Raw genomic sequence first — 20,025 nt, forward strand, 5'->3', positions numbered from 1 at the left:
CTGCTCGCCGGTGTAAGGTCTTATCCGGTCGGCGTGGACGATCCGAGGGAGGGCTCGTGGCCCCATTTTGATCTTAATGACCACGTCACAGATTTGCGACAGGACGACTCCTGGGCCTTGCCAGGGGGAGGTGAGTTTTGGGCACCTTCCCTTCCGCCTCCGGGGATTAAAGAACCAAATCTTCATCCCCGGAGCGTATTGACTCCCCTGGCTCCGGTCGTCGTACCTGCGCTTCATCTTTTCCCCCGCCAGATGGAGTTGGCTGCGGGCGAAGGCATGGACTAGCTCCATGCCTTCCTCTAGGTGACGTGCGTACCCCTCCCTCGGCGGGTTAACCACTGTGTCTGGCACGGGACCGCATAGCAAGTCGGCGGGAGCCGGTAACTCCCGCCCATACATAAGCAACGCTGGACTGCATGCGGTGGCCCCGCGCTGGCTGGTTCGGTAGGCCATAAGCAAATAAGGGAGATGTTCGTCCCAGTCATCCTGACGGGTGGCGGTGAACAGTGCCAGTTGTTGGATCAATGTTCTGTTGAACCGTTCCACCATCCCGTCAGATTGTGGCCGCAAGGGCGTGGTTCTTGTTTTCCGAATTGACAGGAGACTGCACACATCTTTTAGCAATTTGCTCTCAAAATTTCGTCCCTGGTCGGTGTGCAACTCCTGTGGAATCCCATGCCGGCACACAAATCCTTCCACGAAGGCCTGCGCTACCACCCCTGCTTCTTGGTTGGGGAGGGCGTAGGCCTCCGGCCACTTGGTGAAATAGTCCATTACAACGAGGATATACTTATTACCTTGGCGGGTGCGGGGCAGCGGTCCTAGAATATCCATAGCCACCCGCTCAAGGGGGGCCCCCACCTGATGTAATTGAAGGGGGGCCCTCATCCTCCGTGCTGGTCCCTTTTTGGCAGAACAGGCGTCGCATCTCCGACACCAGTCCTGTATGTCGCGCCCCATATTCACCCAATAGAACCTCCGGCGGACCCGAGATATTGTCTTTGTCCTGCCCAAATGGCCGCCGGCGCGGGTACCATGCACCTGTTGCAATATGACGTTCTTGAATTTGTCAGGGACTATCACCAGCCAGGAAGTTCTATCAGAGGGAACCTCCACCCACTTGCGATACAAGATGTTGCCTTTCAATTCCAGGGTCTGCCACTGAGCCCAATACGCCTTGGTCTGTGCCCCGAGGGGGGTGACCTCTTCCCCCTTAGGTCTTTGCCCCAATTTGACCCAATTGAACACTGGCCCCAGGACAGGATCCTCCTGCTGGGCCGTGCTCCATGCCAAAGTTCCGAATTCCTCATCTGCGATTAGTGGCAAAATTGGCCCTCTCACCCGGGTTGCCCGGACAACGAGGGTCGGGTCCGAATCGCCCAATTGTTCCCTCTCCTCGTGTCTCGCACAAAATTTGCAGTTTTCCCCCAGACAAGGACGCCGAGAGAGTGCGTCCGCATTACCATGGGCCTTCCCGGCCCTATGGGCCACATCAAAATCGTACTGCTGCAACTTTTCCAACCACCTTGCAATTTGGCCCTCTGGTTCCTTGAACCGAAGGAGCCATTGCAAGGAGGAATGGTCAGTTCTAACCAAAAATTTCCGCCCGTACAAGTACGGGTGGAAATGGTTCATGGCAGCCAGCATAGCCAATAACTCTTTGCGAGTGACGCAATAATTTCTCTCGGGCCTACTTAAGGCCCGACTATAATAACCAATTACTCTCTCCACGCCCTCCTGTGTCTGAGACAAAACTGCGCCCAATCCTTCCTGGCTCGCATCCGTGTCCAGGGTAAATGCCCCGTTGCTAGTGGGGTACGCTAGAAGGGGTGCGGATGTCAGACACCCCTTCAATTTTTGGAAGGCCTCGTGGCACTCCCGTGTCCAATTAAATCGCGTCCCCTTCTCCGTAAGCCGATGGAGGGGACGGGCCAACTCCGCAAATTTCGCCACAAAGCGCCGGTAGTAGGAGCAGAGTCCCAAAAATCCCCGCACCTCTTTGATGGTACGTGGTGCGGGCCACTCCTCTACCGCTTTAATTTTGTCTGGGTCCGTTTTTACCCCCTCGCGGCCGATCACGTGACCTAGATAGGCCACCTCTCTTGCAAACAAAGTGCACTTACTCGGGTTCAGCTTCAACCCTGCCTGTCTGAGGCACCCGAACACCTGGTCCAAATTAGCTACTGCCTGGGGGAACGTTTGGGCATGTACCAGGACGTCATCCAGGTACACCAGGCATGATTGCCATGGCATGCCGCCCAGTACATGCTCCATCAATCTTTCAAAGGTGGCGGGGGCGTTACACAAACCAAACGGCATCACAGTAAACTGATACAGTCCCTTACCTGTGGAAAATGCCGTTTTCTCCTTCCCTGCCCTATCCATCTCCACCTGCCAATACCCACTCTTGAGGTCCAAAGTTGAAAACCAATTTGAGCCCGCAACGGCATCGAGGGTGTCATCAATCCTTGGCAGGGGATATGAGTCCTTGAGTGTCACGTTGTTTAGCTGGCGATAGTCCACGCAGAACCGCGTGGTCCCATCCTTCTTTTTGACCAGCACAACAGGTGACATCCAAGGACTTCCCGAGGGCTCGATCACGCCTGCGTCGAGCATTTTTTCAACCTGCTCGTCAGCTTCCGCCCTCTTGCTCCAAGGGAGCCGTCGGGCGGCCTGACGAATAGGCCGGGCCTCACCGGTGTGGATCTGATGTTTCACCAGGCCCGTACGTCCAATATCCTCGGTGGACAGGGAGAAGAGGTCCAAATGGGACCCAACCAGTTTGTGTAAGGCCTCCCTCTGGGTACCTCCCAACTCTACGCTACTACGATTTACCATCTCGCAAATGGGATCGGGCCAATTCCTACTTCTTATTGAAGGCTCCCTCCGGGGTCGGCTCGGCTGGACGTTCTCGCCCCTCACTGTCGCGACTTCCTCAACTGGGGTGCAGCCAGCTACCCTCGTGCCCCTTACTATAGTGCGTGGTTCTGTACTCATATTTATTACTCGGACGGCCACTACCGGTCCGTCCGTTTTTACAAGGGTGCGGCCCACGATTAAACCCGGTATGGACTGCGCTGCCACCGGTTCGACCAGGCCGCAGGACTCCTGCCATGTTGGGCGAGCTGCCCACCGGGCCGGCACTATCGCCTCGGCCCTTGGGGGGATGGTCACGGCCTCGGAAGCCTCCAGCTCCGCTCTCTCGGCCGTGCTCACTCCCCCTAACGGCAGCTCTTCTACTCCCACCTGCAGGATCCCCCGGCACAAGTCGATTTTACAACCGCTGGCAGTCAACAAATCCAACCCTATTAAACATGGGTCGCACACCTCCGCCACCCAAACATCTATCTCCCTCCTTACCGACCCTAACTTGAGGGTCACAGAACCACGCCCTATGATCGGGGCCGTTACCCCGGTAGCAAGTTGCAAACTATAATTTTGCAGGCGCTGGATCTTATCCCAGCCACCTGCGCTCGAATCAAGGACCACAGGGCTGATGATCGTGGCGCTAGCTCCTGTGTCCACTACGGCGTCTACCCCCACGCCGGCAATTTTGCATCTGATTGTCAGGCTACCGGTTCCAATTTGGCCACAATAAATGACCTGTCGCGTCAATGAGGGCTCTCCTCCATCCTCTTCTGCCGAACACCGCCCTACGTGCCCGACACCTTCTAGTTTCCCGGGGTCTGGCGGGGGGGTGTCTGGGGTCGGCTAACCCGCTCCCCCCTGGGCGGAGTTGAGGACCTCAACCGCCGGGGATCATCCCGGCGCGTGGCTCGACAGTGCCGCGCCAGGTGACCCAGACGGTTGCAAGTATAGCACCTCACCTGGTAAGGTGCTTGTCTCCGGAATTCCAAATTTCCCCCCCTGTAGGTCCGAATTGGATTACCCGCTCGTGGTCCACCGCGGGCCACCTCCGGGGCCGCCTGCCATGGTCCAGGTCCCGCCAGGCGCTGGTCCACCAGCCTCCGGACCATGCCCGCCAGGTCAGGACTCACGTCGGGGGCGGGCCCCCTAAGGGGTCCGCCCTCCATCGGGGGTCCCACCTGGCGGACCGCCATTGCGAGACGCTCGCCCCCCCGGGCCAGGGGCCTCGCTGCTTCCCAACGGGCCGCAGCGTCAGCCGCCTGGCTCAGAGTCTGCGGGCGCCACATGGCGAGCTGTTGCCGGAGCTCAATGTCCGGGAGGGCCTGGATAAAATGGTCCAGCGCCAGGCTTTCCCGGGAATCCGCTGCCATGCTAGCATGTGCGATCCCCACTGCGCGGCGAATGTCGTGGGCAAGTTCCCCGATGGCTTCCTGGGGCTTGCGTTTTCGCAGCGCGAGCTGAGCTTTAACAAGCTCGCTCTGCTGTTCAATGCCGAATCGATTAATTAGGGCGTCGCGGAGGGCTGGCAGGGTGAGAGCACCCGCTGGTAATGCCGTCAGCACCTCCGCCGCCGCGCCGCGCAATGCGGCCACCAGGTGTACTCCACCTTCGTCCTCACCCCAACCGTTGCCCTTACACACACAGTCGAACTGCGCCAGGTACGCGCGTAGATCACTCTTGCCGTCATACGGCGCGAGTGGGACCTTGTGGGACCACCTCGTATGCGAGTCGTTGCCCACCTGCCGGACCCCGTGCGTCGCCCCTTGCGGGGTCAGCGCGGGGCCGAGCCGGCCGGGCCCCCACAGTACATTACCCCCAAGGGGCTCTCGTGCCTCCCCGGTCCCTCCAACAACTACCCCTGTTGGTGTCGATGCATGGGTCACACCTCCGCAACCCGCTACCCATTCCATACCACCACAACCTTGCTCACCCACACCTCGCACCTCTCGTTCCATACCCTCCGGACCAACCATACACCTCACTCTTGGCCTCTCACGAACATCCGGGTCTATCTCGACCCCCAAGCTTATTAAATCACCTGGCGCATCATACGCACGACCATATTGGTCACCACTTACACCGGGTCCTCTTTCTCTTCGCTTCTCCTCCATCACCTGCGAATCCCTCATCCGGTTAATGAGCACATCATCACGATCCGAACACAGACTTTGGACCAATTCTTTTACTTCCTCCTTTATCTCTTTCTTATCCTCTCTCCGTCGCTTCTTAATTTCGCTCACCCCTTCTTCCACTTCTTCTAATTTCTGCTTCACCTCCTTCATCTCCTCGTGCGCCCCTTTAAGTTCTTCCTCTAACTCCACTTTATTTTTTTCTATGTGCTCCCGCACCTCCCGCTCTTTAACCTCCATCACCTCTACCACTTTGTTCATTTTCCTCGTCAGGTCCTCATGTACCGTCTGACACTCTTTTTTAATTACCCCTACGTCCTTTTTCATCTCCTTCTGTGTCGATTTTAAACCCTCTATTACCGCTGTGTTCTTCTTTACCTGGTCCCCCAACTCCTTTTGTCCCACTGTCAGTTGTTCTACTCCCAGCGTCAACTCCTCTATACCCCCTTGCAATTTTACAGTCCCCTTTCTCACCTCCTTCTCCATGCGCTCCTTACAGTGCCTCACCTCCTCGCGCACTCCTCCGACCTCCTCACTCACCCCTCTTCTGATCTCCTCTCCCATTACTTGCATCTCCTGCCCAGATGCCACCCTCATCTGCTCCATTTCCTCCCTGTGAGCATCCAGTTTAGTTTCTACCCCCATTCTGACCCCCTCTATCTGCTGCCCCATTTGTTTAACTTCCCTTTCCGCTTGGTCCCTCATGTCCCTCAATTTGCCTCCATCCTGTTTTCTAACCCCTCTAACCCCTTTTGCATCCCTTCCATTTGATTCTCTTGAGCGGCCATTCTGTTTTCTACCCCCATTAACCCATTTCTCACCTCTTTTATCCCGTTGTCTAACCCCTCAAAATTATTGTCTAACTTCCCAAATTTCTTGTCTAACTCCTCAAAATTATTGTCTAACTTCCCAAATTTCTTGTCTAACCCCTCACCGGTACCCCTCGCTTCGTCCCTCATTGCCCCCATTTGGCCCTCTAATCGCTCACTATCAGCCCTCATTCCGTCCCTTATTACCCCTAATTGCTCACTCTGAGCCCTCATTTCCTCCCTCATTTTCTCGCTATTCTGGGCCATAAGGGCCTTCATTTGTATGAAAAAAAGGTCCAAATCTACCAGCGGCGCTACTACGGTCGCGGGCGTGGGCGCCGTGGCCATGTGCGAGGCGCCATTTCGCGCGCCCGTAACCCCGTGCGCGACGACGCTATTTTGCGAATCTGCTACCCTCACTGCTTCGCTCGCCTCTTGTCCCTCAATTTGGTCCTGGATCGACCCTGCCTCACTCTCTTCTACCGGAACCCAGCCGTCTTGGTCTGCCATAGCGCGACTTTCAAAATTCGGGTTTTTATTTTTTTTGTAAAACACAATTAAATTTCGCTGTTATAATTTCGAGCCCGTGAAACGCGCTCCGGATCGAATCCCACTTCCCGACACCAAATGTTAGACGCGGTTGTGGATGTTGGTTTACCGAGCGGTTTGGTATGACCGCGTCTGCACAGTTTACCCGATTATACTCGAACGTTGGCCGAGTCGCGCTACGCTAAATCAATTGAGGAAAGGACACAACGGCTGGGTTAAATGACACGACACCAGGGGTACAGTTCTCAAGACCTCCGGAGGAGGTTATAATATTTCGGAACGTTGAGATTACAAGGACAAGAGGTACAGCATAGGAAGGTAGGCACTTAGACACACTTATCTTAAATCCCGACAGACCACAGATAAACGGGACAAGACTGACTCACACAGGGATTGATGGCAAGGAAGGGCAGGTAGTCGAGGCTCAAGGTGCACCTTGGCTCAGGGGCAGAATCGACCCGGTCCGGTCCAGAGATGCGGGAGGTCTCTCAGCGCTCGGAGGTGGCGACTTCTCTTTCCAAGCTGGGGGTGCATCTGACGTCACGTCCGGTAAGTGGCTGCGTATATCCAGCGAGGAGTGACACGCCCTCGGCTCGTTAGCTCCGCCCCAGATGGAATCGGCCCGTTGCTTCTTATTGGGTGCGGGGGGTTACCGGGCTCCGCCCTTGACGAGGGGCCGACAGTCAGCCCCTTCGTGGTAACCCCGTCGGCGCACATGGGCAATGGCGGCTAACCAAGCCGGAGTGAGGACGCACACTCCCCGCGCGCTGTTGTTGTAGTTGTTGTTGTTGTTGTTGTTGTTGTTGTTGTTTCATGAGGAAGATGGGAGGAGGTATGGGGAGGTCCTAAACTCACTACTGGTGCCATACAATCACATTCTGGTGCAACGAAGAGTCAGAATTAATGGAAACGAGTCCTTAACTGACATAGACTAAGAATAACTAGCAAGATGTCCTATAGTTGTCTACGTGAGATGCGGTGAACCTGGGCACGACATTTAATGGGGGAAAAAGGGGAAGGTCGGTTCTACAGAGTGTTGTTTACAGACAATGGGACTAGGGATTGGGGATAGTTGGGGAGTATTGGGGAAATAGGGGAATATTTACAAGCGGCGCCGCGGCTCTAACTGTTTTTACAATGACTAGACCCGATCCCTTAAACGTGGGCCAAATCGTGCCAGATATTCAATGGGGAAAAGACAAAGGCAACACGGATGTGAAGTAGGGAATACGAATATAATTTATTTGCTATTTACAACCAAAAGTAACCAAGGAAGAAGGAAAGATAATAAAATAAATACAGAAGGAATCAAGGAGACACAGTGCAATGCTAGCTTACCTACAGTCTTAATTAACCCAGGGACAAGACAAACAGAACGAACTCACGTACACGAATGGGGAAATTGCAGGTTGGTTTTTGCTGGAGGGAGAAGGTCGAACCACAAGCTGGAAGGCTTGGCAGGGTGCACAGCAAGCCGGTCCTTGTCAGGCTGGGAGCGAGCAGGGCGACGTCGGCACACGTATCTCTTTGCACGCGGCAGGGGCTGGTTGTCGCTGCATGTATTTCTCTCTCCTTCCGCGTCTCTTTCTTAGTCCAACCCAGTCCAACAACTTCCTCTCTTGCTTAGTCCAACTCTTTAATCCAACTCTTCCTCTCTTGCTTAGTCCAACAACAACTTTCAGGCTTTGCGCACGCTCTTTATAGCGCCTCAGGCGATCAAGCCGCTGATGTCCAGGACACGCTCATCGGTCAGCTCGCCTCAGCCCTGATTGGTCGGCACGGCCCTCTGGCTCCGCCCTTGATGACGATGGGTGGGCACGCCCAGGAGTCGGCAGCTCCTCCCCCTTCTTCTCCAAGCCGACCTCGTGGCGAATGGAGTCGCGGAGGGAACAGTTGGCAATTGTTGGAAGGGGAATGTGAATGAAAGGGGATCTACTCTTATTTCACTTGGTGCAATGGAGTATTTAAATTAATGGAAGACAAATCCTTAGCCTAATACACATAATAAGGATATAACTACTGAACAGGGATATATGGTGTCCTTCGTGTATGCTTTATGGAATTAACTACGGGAACGCCCTTTGACCTTTATACAACAACAAATGCAGGAAGGAGGGTGACATTTTACCACAATTCATTACACAACAATAAAAAAAAACAACATTCTCATATCCACAACAATATATATATAAATATATATATATATATATATATATATATATATATATATATATATATATATATATATATGTATATATCTATCTATAATTCCAGTAATCTCTGTGTGTCTGTGTGTCTGTGTGTCTGTGTGTTTGTCTGTGACCGCTGTTTCTCGACAACCACGGGTCCGATATACTTTAAACTTGCCAGGTATATTGCTGGGGACCCGAGGATGTGCCTTTTCAAGGTTTGAAATTAATCGGACAAGTACTTACCGAGCTATGGCGATTTAGCCGTTCGCCGTTCGCTTTGGCGTTGCGAATGGACCAAACCATTGCATGTAAATAGAGGGGGGGGTTCTGTGGTCGTTGCGAATGGACCAAACCATTCATGTAAATAGAGGGGGGGGGGGGGGTTCTGTGGTCGTTACTGCCACGTGGTTTCAAAGTTTTTTTTTGTTGTTGTTTGCACGCATGTTTTTTTGCACCCACGTACGGGCACGCCCTAGGATGTTTACACACACACACCCCTACACAAATTTTTTTTTTTTTTTTTTTTGGCAAGGAACGGGCACCCACGTACGGGCACGTCCTAGCTTATATATAGTACGGGCATGCCCTAGTATGTATAATGTATATATATGTATAATGTATATATATGTATATATATGTATAATGTATTTGTATATATATGTGTATATATATATATGTGTATATATATATATATGTGTATATATATATATATATATATATATATATATATATATATATACACACACACACACATTCATGTAAAAAAACTAAGTACACCCCATGTAAAGTTTTTGCTATTTCAACATGCAGCTATTTGATCTTCATTTCAACAATATTGATAGATAAAGGTGATATAATATAACAAATATCATGAAACATTTACATTTTGTAGTGTAGATGGCAGAGTAGTGATGGCAATGTACAAAAGAGCGCACACAGCTGTAAGGACGAAGGACGGGAACAGTGGTGAGTTTGAGGTGAAGGTGGGAGTGCATCAGGGGTCGGTACTAAGTCCACTACTATTTGTAGCTGTGATGGAGGTGCTGGCTCAGAACGTAAAGGAGGGTTTGCCGTGGGAGTTGTTGTATGCAGATGATCTGGTGTTGATTGCGGAAAGTATGGATGGACTGAAGGAAAAGATGAACAAGTGGAAGGAATGTATGGAGACAAAAGGTCTGAAGGTGAATATCGGAAAGACGAAGGTGATGGCAAGTGGTAAAGCATGTGGTGAGGTGGAAAGAACTGGGAAGTGGCCATGTGCTGTGTGCAGGAAGGGTGTCGGAGTGAACTCAATTCAATGTACAATGTGTGCTGAGTGGGTTCATCAAAAATGTAGTGGTCTGAGAGGGTCTTTAACCAGTGTGGCAGCTACATTCAAATTAAGGTGTGCACAGAGGGAGCTGCAGATGGAGGAAATGTTGAGTTGGATCTTGGAGATGGCGTGAAGCTGGAAGGTGTGAAAACATTTTGCTACCTTGGAGACATGCTGAATGGAGAAGGTGGAACAGACTCGGCAACGGTTGCCCGAGTGAGATGTGCATGGAAGAAGTTTCGGGAACTGAGTGGCGTGCTGATGAGGAGGGGAGTGTCGTTGAAGCTGAAGGGAAAGGTGTATGCTGCATGTGTGAAGTGTTATGATTTATGGGAGCGAGACATGGGTCATGAATGTAGAGCAGCAATGAAGGCTGGAAAGGGTGGAAATGCGAATGGTTCGGTGGATGTGCGGAGTATCGTTGAGAGAGAGGAAGACAAATGATGAATTGCGAAAGATGATGGGAATAGAGCCTGTGATTGATGCTGTGAAGAGGAACAGGCTGAGATGGTTTGGTCATTTGTTGAGGAAGGATGAAAGTGACTGGTTGAGAAGAGTGATGGAAATGAATGTAGAAGGAAGTAGAGGATGGGTGAAGACCGAGAAAGACTTGGCTAAAGATGGTAGAAGAAGAAATGCGGGCAAGGGGGTTAACAAGGAGAGATGCAGAAAATAGGGCAAAATGGAGATGATTGTCATGAGGACCACAAGGCTAACCCCTGCTCTAGCAGGGAAAATGGCCTTCAGATGCATGTTGTGTTGTGTGTTGTATTTACATTTTGTAGTCCATTGAATAATTTAAATTAACATAAAATCAAATTTCGCATGTGGAAAAAGTAAGTACATGCTTACATTTATCACTCCTTCAAATACCTAAAATTAGAATCAGGAGCACCAGCTCAGGTGCAAATGATTAGAACATCGTTAGAGAGGATCTTGGAGGAACCTGTCTTATTTAAACCTCAGACATTTCGTTTGGTTTGCTCTTTGTTGTTGAAATTTGCGGCGTCACCATGCCTTGATCAAAAGAGCTCTCTGAGGCCTTCAGAAAGAAGGTTATAGATGCCTACGAGTCTGGGAAGGGATTTAAAAAGATCTCCAAACAATTTGAAATCAATCATTCGACTGTCCGGAAGATCATCTACAAGTGGAGAAGATTCCATACAACTGCCAACTGGTTCAGGCCAGGCCGCCCCAGCAAGTTCAGCCTGAGAGCAGACCGCAAGATGCTGAAAGAAGTCTCGAAGAACTCCAGAATGTCATCAAGGGACCTACAGGTAGCTCTTGCCACTGTTGATGTCAAAGTGCACGAGTCTACCATTAGAAAGAGGCTGCACAAATTTGATCTACATGGGAGGTGTGCCAGGAGGAAACCTTTGCTGTCCAGAAAGAACATCAGGGCAAGACGAAAGTTTGCCAATGAACACCTTGGCAAAGACCAGCACTTCTGGAACAATGTGCTCTGGACAGATGAGTCAAAGGTAGAGCTATTTGGCCACAGTACCAGAAGACATGTTTGGCGAAAACCAAAGACAGCATTTGACCACAAGAACCTGATACCAACTGAAAAGCATGGTGGTGGAAATATTATGGTTTGGGGCAGCTTTGCTGCATCAGGGCCTGGGCAGCTCACCATCATAGAATCCACTATGAATTCTTCATTATACCAGAGGGTGCTTGAGGATAATGTGAGGACATCTGTCGGAAAGTTGAAGCTCAACCGAAGGTGGACCTTGCAACATGACAATGACCCTAAACATACCAGTAAAGTCACCAAGGAATGGCTGAAAAGAAAGAAATGGAGGGTTCTGGAATGGCCAAGTCAAAGCCAGGATCTTTTTTTCTTTTTCTTTTTTCTTTTTTTTTGTATACTGAATTGAGGCTCGTGAAAGAGCTAACATTTATTTCACAAACAAATCAACCAGACAAACAAAATATACAAAAAGAGGGAGCGGAAGACAAGATGGGGAGAGAAGGGGAAGCACACAACCACAACATTTGAGAGCAGGGAGAAGTGTGGGAGGGAGAGGGCTTGGGGGCAGGAGGCGTGGGAAGGGGGGGGGGGGGGGTGGGAGAAGTATAAAACACAAGAGGACCGAAATTAGCGGGGGTAGAAAAGATCAAGGTTTTGGATGGGGGAGGATAAGAGATGGTGGTGAACAGCTGTTTTAAAGACCTGGAGGGTGAAGTGGGATTGAAGAGAGTGAGGGAGTTTGTTCCAGAGGCGGGAGAAAAGAGGAATGAAGGAGTGAAGGTGAGCAGAAAGTCTTGATTTTGGCAGTTTAACCATAAGAGGGTTGCAGCCAGATCTTGTGCGAACTGTAGGAATATTTGGGGGACAGAGCCCAGAGAGGGCTGGGGGGGCAAGGCCAGAGAGGAGTCGGTAGAAGACGGAAAGACCACCAACCTGCCTGCGGTGAGTGAGTGAAAGGCCCTTGGAGTTAGCTTCATCGCGGGAGATTCCAATGATTCTGAACGCTTTGGTTTCAACAGCGTGAAGACGGGCTAGGTGTGAGGCATGAGCACGAGACCAGAGGGGAGAGCAGTATTCCATAGAGCTGCGGATGAAAGCCTTGTATGTGGTGAGGAGCTCAGGTGTGCCAAGGAAGGACTTCGCACGACGGAGGATGCCCAGTCGGCGACTGGCTTTGGAGGCCAGATTTGAAATGTGGTTTTCCCAGGAAAGATCATGGCAAATAGTGAGACCCAAAAGCTTGAGTGACAGAACTTCTTGGAGAGGATTATTCAGAAAGTGGATGGGAGGGTTTTCCAGTCGGTCTTTTCGGAGAGACATAGTGAGAGTGTGAGATTTATCAGGATTGAAAGACATGTTCCATTTGTTTGCCATTTGATCTAAATCCCATCGAGATGTTGTGGGGGGATTTGAAATGAGCTGTGCATGCAAGATTGTGCATGAGCTCAGCTCTTTCACGAGCCTCGATTCAGTATACAAAAAAAAACAAAATAAATAAACCCTCAAACATCGCACAGCTGAAAGAATTCTGCATGGAGGAGTGGGCAAAAATTTCTCCCAGTCGATGTCAGAGACTGGTAGACAGTTATAAGAAACGCCTACTTCAGGTTGTTTCTGCCAAAGGGGGCAATACCACCTATTAGAGCCAAGGGTGTACTTACTTTTTCCACATGCGAAATTTGCATTTATGTTTATTTAAATTATACAATGGACTACAAAATGTAAATGTTTCATGGTATTTGTTATATTATATCACCTTTATCTGTCAATATTGTTGAAATGAAGATCAAATAGCTGTATGTTGAAATATGTTGAAAAAGTCAAAACTTTACATGGGGTGTACTTACTTTTTCACGTGACTGTATACATACACACATGTAATGATGTGATTTTTGACGCATCCTTCACAGTTGTGTGCTATCTTTGACAAATCAGAATTGAAGCATAAAATTTAAAAAACTACTCGTGATCCACTTCCTCTCCATCCTCATCCACATCACTCACTACTGTGTGTTGTGTGAGACAGTGAACTCGTTAGTGTTCTTTACGATTGTTTCGTGTTCATTTTGAACAAAAATCTTTCATGAGATCAAGGTTTTATTTCTCTCCTATTCACCACAATTATGTCCCTCTCTTACTCTTCCGTTAGATTTGGAATGAAAGGAGATACAATTCAACGTACATCAAGGTAAGACCATCAGCGGGTTTACTGATTTTTTTATTTATTTTGCCTTGATCCTTAAACTGTGATTTCACCGACTTGGATGAATGCAAAGCTTATCGAGCAACAAGATAAATAATTTTTCGTACGTTATTTGGTTGTCCAGGTGTTGAGGCAGACATTGGACAAGGCCGGCCTGCATTCAGTGGGAATAATAGCTTCGGACAGCAAGTGGCAGATTGTTAAGGACATTGTGTCTGATGTGGAACTGAGTGCTGCCATTGACGTGATTGGGTAAGTTTTAAGCAATCCCAACCCTATTACGAAGTGGGATCATGTGGGTGTTTTGTCCCAACACATACCTGCAATGGACTGGTTAGGCCTGATACTCACCTGTAGTATGACTTGACATGCCAAAGTATCGTGTTCAAGATATTGTCGTGCGAATGCCCTCGGTTAAGACCGTGGGATCGCGGATAGCCTGAACGAGCTTTAACTCCGAAGCGACGATCAATTGTGGATTTGACTATGCAAGCACGGGAGGAAGAAGGGGAAGAGGGACAAGCGGGAATTTACCTGACGCGATCCGAGCAGTCTTCAACCCTGCAAATTAATCTCACACGAACATGGGATTTAGAATGAAAGGGAAAATAATAGAAGGGTTTATTCAAAATAAATATCGGGACAGAGAAGCACGGTGATAAAACTAAATTCTAGGTTGGGACGTCCCCACTCAGATTTCGGATACAACAATGGGAGATTGAATAAAATTAATGACTCGTCGTGTTTTGGGAAATGTGGTGCATCTTATCTGTGTCTGGCAGTGTAGCGTCGGGTCGATCAGGCACCGTCCGATGCGGCTCTGGTCAGCGCGAACCGCTCGGTCGATGGGTGCAGCCTTTTCTGCTATTCCCAGGTGTGTGTGTGCCAGGTTTATCAGGTCGTCATAATTTGATCTCATGAGGAAAAAAAAAACCCAGCTTTCAGCAGGGAAAGATCCAGGTTGGAATTTTCACCAAAAGTCAAACCAAACAACTGTGACTGGAACTGTTTTTCATTTGCAGGAAGAGTTCTAATGAGGTCAAGGATCATACAAACTACCATACTGTGCACTCTCTCTCTCTAGAAATGACGAAATAACGAGGGTTTGTATCCTGTCTCACTATTGATACATAGTGCAGCGAAACACCTCAAAATCGCACATTTTTACCTGTGATATGAGGCACGTCTTCAAGACCTCCGCATGGTTATTGTCCCCCGGCGCACCGTGGAGCGAAAGGGGGACTAAGGTTTTCGCGTCCGTGCGTGCGTAAGCGAAAGACCAAATTCTAATTTGGTGTGTGGGTGCAACCCACGTCAAAATCCAAGATGGCCACAGCCATGTATATCTGACGCCATGTATGTCTGAACTTTGTGAGCGGAATATCTTGAAAAATAAGCGAAGTACCAACGTCTAGTCTGGTGTGTGGGTGTATCTACGCATAAGGGAGAACGCTATAGAAAATTGGGTCGCCACGTCAAAATCCAAGATGGCCGCCACCATATATATATCTGAACCATGTGAGCGAAATATCTTGAAAAATAAACGAACTACTAACTTCTAATCTGGTGTGTGGGTGTATCTCCACATATGGAAGAATGCTATTGAAAATGGGTCGCCACGTCAAAATCCAAGATGGCCACCGCCATGTATGTCTGAACCTTGTGAGCGGAATATCTTGAAAAATAAACGAACTACTAACTTCTCATCTGGTGTGTGGGTGTATCTACGCATAAGGGAGAACGCTATTGAAAATTGGGTCGCCACGTCAAAATCCAAGATGGCCACCTTGCGTCTTCCACTTTGTCAACTCGCATCACTTCACCGATGGGGGATCTCGGCGTAACGCTTGTTGCTGTTGATTCTTGTTGGGTGTTGATTTTTCAAATGTGCACCCATTTGGCGAACAGCTGCTAGATCCCACCCACAATTGTTGGTTGACTCTCCCACCATGGCACCTAGACGAAATAATATGGCTGCCATCTTGGTTTTTGGTGGTCCTATAACGCATCAGGCCTGTAGGCCTCTGTTGATTTTACACTGCCCGGGTTTGTTGCATCAGATTTTCATTGGCTTTGTTTGGGTCGAATATTATGCCTAGGTCACACATAGGTGGATATTTTGGCGACTACTGGCGACTGCCGGCGATTAAGATTTTTCGGCGACTACTGGCGATTTCGGGTGGTCAAATATGGTCAGGCGGCAGTATGGCGACTGCAGGCGGCCACATTGCGACTGCATTGCGACGACGCCCAGAGTGGGATGGCGACTGTTGAAGATCGACGACTGCATTGCGGATGCACGGCGGCAGCGTGGCGACAGTCTGGCGGCTAGATTACGACCGATGGCGGATCGCGGCGACTGCATTGGGGCCGTGTGGCGGTTTACTCCGACGTCCGCAAGACTGCAATAAGACCGCCGGCGATTGGAGACGATTCACACAACTTTTTAAATCTTTATTTCTCTATTTTACATTTCACTTTATTCATTTCAATGATGTGTGACATGAAGCATAAAGATGTTTGATGTACAATAAGAAAGTTAATAAAGATGTATCATTGTAATGTAATAATCAAATTTTTCTGCAGGGAGAGAGAATGGAAATAAAGTCCAACAAATTATTTCCACTGGTCCCAAGTCCCATAAATAAAGTTTCCAAAGGACCAAAGTCCCAAAAATAAAGTTCCCAAAAGTCCCAAGTCCAAACAATAAAGCCATATCCTTGTCGGCACCACAGGACCTCACTCCACGGAGACCCTCACACCATCCTGTCTTGCCATGGAATCGTGGTATGTCGTAATGCAGTCGCCAGGCAGTCGTATCTCTGTCGCCAATGGCCGTAACTCGGCCGCCACTAGTCCTACTGCTGTCGTCGTCGGTCTCCCATAGCTGCAGGGGAGACGTGGCAGTTCTTCTGTAGTCGATACGCAGCCGCAACAGTGTCGGCCCGTAGTCGGGAAGATGCCGCAGGAAGGCCGTATGGCATTCGCATCTCTGCCGTGCTAGCTGGTGGGGCGATGCTGGGGCGATTGCGGAAGACTATGAGCGACTGGGTTGCGGCCGCTTTACGGTCTTATTACGGATACCGACGACAGCATGGCGGTTCCATCGCGACAGCATGGCGGATTTTTTTCAATTGCGACTGAGCGCGCCGTTTTTTAACATTTTAAAAATTATTTTGCCCCTTTGCGGCTCTTGCCGACTGCAGGCGACCTGGGGAGGATAACCACGACTACAGGCGACCGTCCATTACGGTTTCATTACGATTGTCGGCGGGTGGTGGCGATTTTTTCAGTCGCCAGTAGTCGCCGACAAATCCGCCTATGTGTGACCTAGGCTTTACGATAAGGGACCCGAAAATTCTAATCATGTGTTGAATAAAAACTATTTAGGTTTAATCAAGCCTTTCAGCCTGCACTGCACGGTACACGGCTCCCTTAAAAAATAGCATTGCGTAATTTTTGAAAGGCCCCTTATTGGGGTTAAACAATCCATGATTGTGTGCATAATCAGCTTGTTCTGATATAACCGTGGCGGAGGCTGACATGGTTGAGAGATGGTGTTGATTTTTTAAAAACGCATTAAATGTGAGTTTCCCATTAAAAGAGGGACATGTTGATTTTGAGTGGGCTACTTTTAGTCTGTTGATGGTGAGCCAGGTTTGGAGGGTGCTGAGGAAGGGTTGAAGTTGTGCTGTGGCGGTGCTGATGCTGCTGCTAGTGGAGGTGATGGTGAGCCAGGTTTGTAGGGTGCTGAGAAAGGGTTGAAGTTGTGCTGTGGCACTGCTGATGCTGCTACGAGTGGAGGTGATAGTGAGCCAGGTTTGTAGGGTGCTGAAGAAGGGTTGAACATGTTCTGTGGTGGTGCTGATGCTGCTATGAACAGAGGTGATAGTGAGTCAGGTCTGTAGGGTGCTGAGGAAGGGTTGAATTTCTGTTGTGGTGGTGCTGATGCTGCTATGAGTAGAGATGATTGTTGTACCATCCTCATACAAGTCTAATTGTCTTTTCTCGGGTGGTTGTTTAATGTCATGCATGAGCAGATTAAAGAGATTATACGTTCATTATTATTATTACCATATTATTATGCTACTTATTATTATTGTTTTTAATATTATTAGTATTAATTGAAGTATATGCTTTGTTACAATGTTACCATTGTTTTTGTTATTTATTTTGTAATTTTAATGCCATGTCATGGAAGGACCTATTAAACTGCTCCATTCACCTGAACTTGTCGTGTGTTTAAAACATGGGAATTCTTTCGAATTATTTGTAGTTGATTATCTTTATCAACTTGGGAGATCATAGCAATCATTTTGGTGCATCACATTACACATCGGGAGGCTCCAATAGAACCTCAAAAAAACATGCCTCACATATGCACACGCACAACATCCATTTACAGTAGGAGGGTAATGCTTCTGCCTAGTTTCCAAGTTTGGGGAGTTATTGATTGTTGGTAGGAGAAATCTATAATAATAAAAGGCAGTGTCCATCCGTCCGGCCCTGCGTCTGTCTCCTCCATAACTCCAAAACCATGAAACCTAGTGGCCCTCAACTTTGCATGCTTACACCTGGACCTCCAACAGATTGCAATGATGAAAACTGGATGTTTGGGTGTGTTGCAACATACTGTTATGTCGGTAGGATAGGGCAGAGCAATATCTAGTCAGGTAGATCTGAATAGGTAACATGCTTCGACTGTCGCAATAGGGAATCTACCTCTAATAAGTTCTATGTTAGTCGGGTTAAGATGTCTGCTTGTGAACATACCAGGATGTTCAAGTGTTAGATAGTGTAGGGATTAAGATAAACCCCTGTGTGTCACACCTGGTAATCAAACCTTTGGCCCTTATGGCAATGCATACCCATATAAACACTTAGACAGGCCCTGTATTGCACACAGTAATTAACAGTAATTAAATTCCCTTCCCTGACAAGGACTTCGGAAGGAAACGGGCAGGGGGGCCAGTTTGGGGCACCGCCGCATGGGCCGCAGCCAGCTACACCTCCGGCAGGCCTAGGAACATAAGAGTGGCACGAGCTATCACCACACTCCAGGGAACGAGTGATTGGTTGGTGCGGAAGGCGCGAACCTCCAGCCAATCAGGGCGAGCAATACCAGGTGGGAGGGACTCGGCCAATGAGAGGGCGCCAGCAAGAGGGAACATCGGAGGAGAGTGGACGCAAGGTGATAAAAGGGGCTGCACGACAGCTTCAGCAGCTCTAGCTCTAGTTTTGGGTTCTTCGCTGCCTCTTGTGCTGCACTTCCCTTCTTGGTCTTGAGAGGTCCTGGTGGTCGTTGGTTCACCATCTGCGTGGTGCTTGGAGTGGTGCTCGGTGCTTTCGGTGCTGCGAACGGAGAGGGCGTTGGCTCGGGCCTAGCAGAGCGTGGGTGCATCGGAGCTTGGAGCCGCGTTTGGACGGCGGACACGACGACGACAGACGGACAGATAAGCTCACGCCACATTTCACAATTACACGACAGACTGTTATTTTCATAATTCATTCCTATGTCTTGTTTCTGAAGTGAGGTGTGTGGGATCCCACCTTAGGACTTTGATTTGATATCGTCGTGTTTCCCTGTCCCGGCCTTTGCAAATAAACCCTTGAATTATTTTCCATTCCCTGCAAATCTTGTGCCGTTTGAGTTTGTTCGCCTTCCACAGGTACGCACTTTTACCGCAGCTTCCTCTTCCCTTCTCCTTCCCGCGCTACAAAAGCAAAATCTGTATTTGAGCATCGCCTCCATTAATTCCGTTCTGGTCCATCCGCGAGTCCTGGTGTTAACCGAAGGGGCCTCGCGACAATACTTTTTGAAGATTATAAACGAGGTTCTCATTAGAATAAAATAAACCTGAAAAAGGCTTACCAATATGGTGGCCCGCCTTCTTGGTCAGCCCACTGCACCTCGCTGGGTTCTTATGCCGCCATTTTCTTTCAGCCTACTCAAACGTGCCTTGCCTTGAAAACACGATCGAGTATCATTACATAATTGAAGCATACCATCAAAATCTGGATTCGGATATGTGGATTGGATGCTGTAGACTAAATAAATGTCCAAATCTGGAGTGAAATGTGACAAAATTTACCATATCAAGCGATTTTATAACGAAGTCCCGAAATGTTTATTTTCATTTCTTTAACTGAGGCTGTGATTCTGCTTCTGGGGTTAGTTTTTTAAATATTTAACTTCATAAGAATTTTTAACTTTATTCATACTTCAATGGGATGGGGTGTCACTCACTGGCTTAGTGAGGGGAAGAGGGGGGGGGGGGGGGAGGCAAAGGTGGCGGCTGCCCTGAGCAGCACTCTTGTGGGGGTGGAACTTTTGGTTGGCCAAACACCGCCCGGAGCCGCGTTTTTTTTTTTTTTTTGAATGAAACGTTTTTAGCAAATGAACTTTTTTTCAGTAGTCTGATCTGCTGTTAAGCTCAATTCTGCAGTTTAAATTTTGAAAATCGGTTCCGATTAAGAGTTTGTAGTTGT

At 49.0% G+C, this 20,025-nt stretch overlaps 1 protein-coding gene across 1 annotated transcript in view; it reads left to right on the plus strand.

Moving 5' to 3' along the window:
• The window catches only part of GALC (galactosylceramidase), a 105,064-nt gene that overhangs the window by 13,893 nt on the left and 71,146 nt on the right, over nucleotides 1-20,025 (plus strand). Inside the window, exons 3-4 of the mRNA XM_078772538.1 lie at nucleotides 13,483-13,521; nucleotides 13,661-13,788. Of these exons, the coding sequence (XP_078628664.1) occupies nucleotides 13,483-13,521; nucleotides 13,661-13,788 (167 nt within the window). The remainder of the gene's footprint in view (nucleotides 1-13,482; nucleotides 13,522-13,660; nucleotides 13,789-20,025) is intronic.

Source organism: Myxine glutinosa, chromosome 2 (assembly GCF_964187855.1).
Source record: "Myxine glutinosa chromosome 2, kmMyxGlut1.1, whole genome shotgun sequence".
In the NCBI taxonomy this organism is placed as follows: domain Eukaryota; kingdom Metazoa; phylum Chordata; class Myxini; order Myxiniformes; family Myxinidae; genus Myxine; species Myxine glutinosa.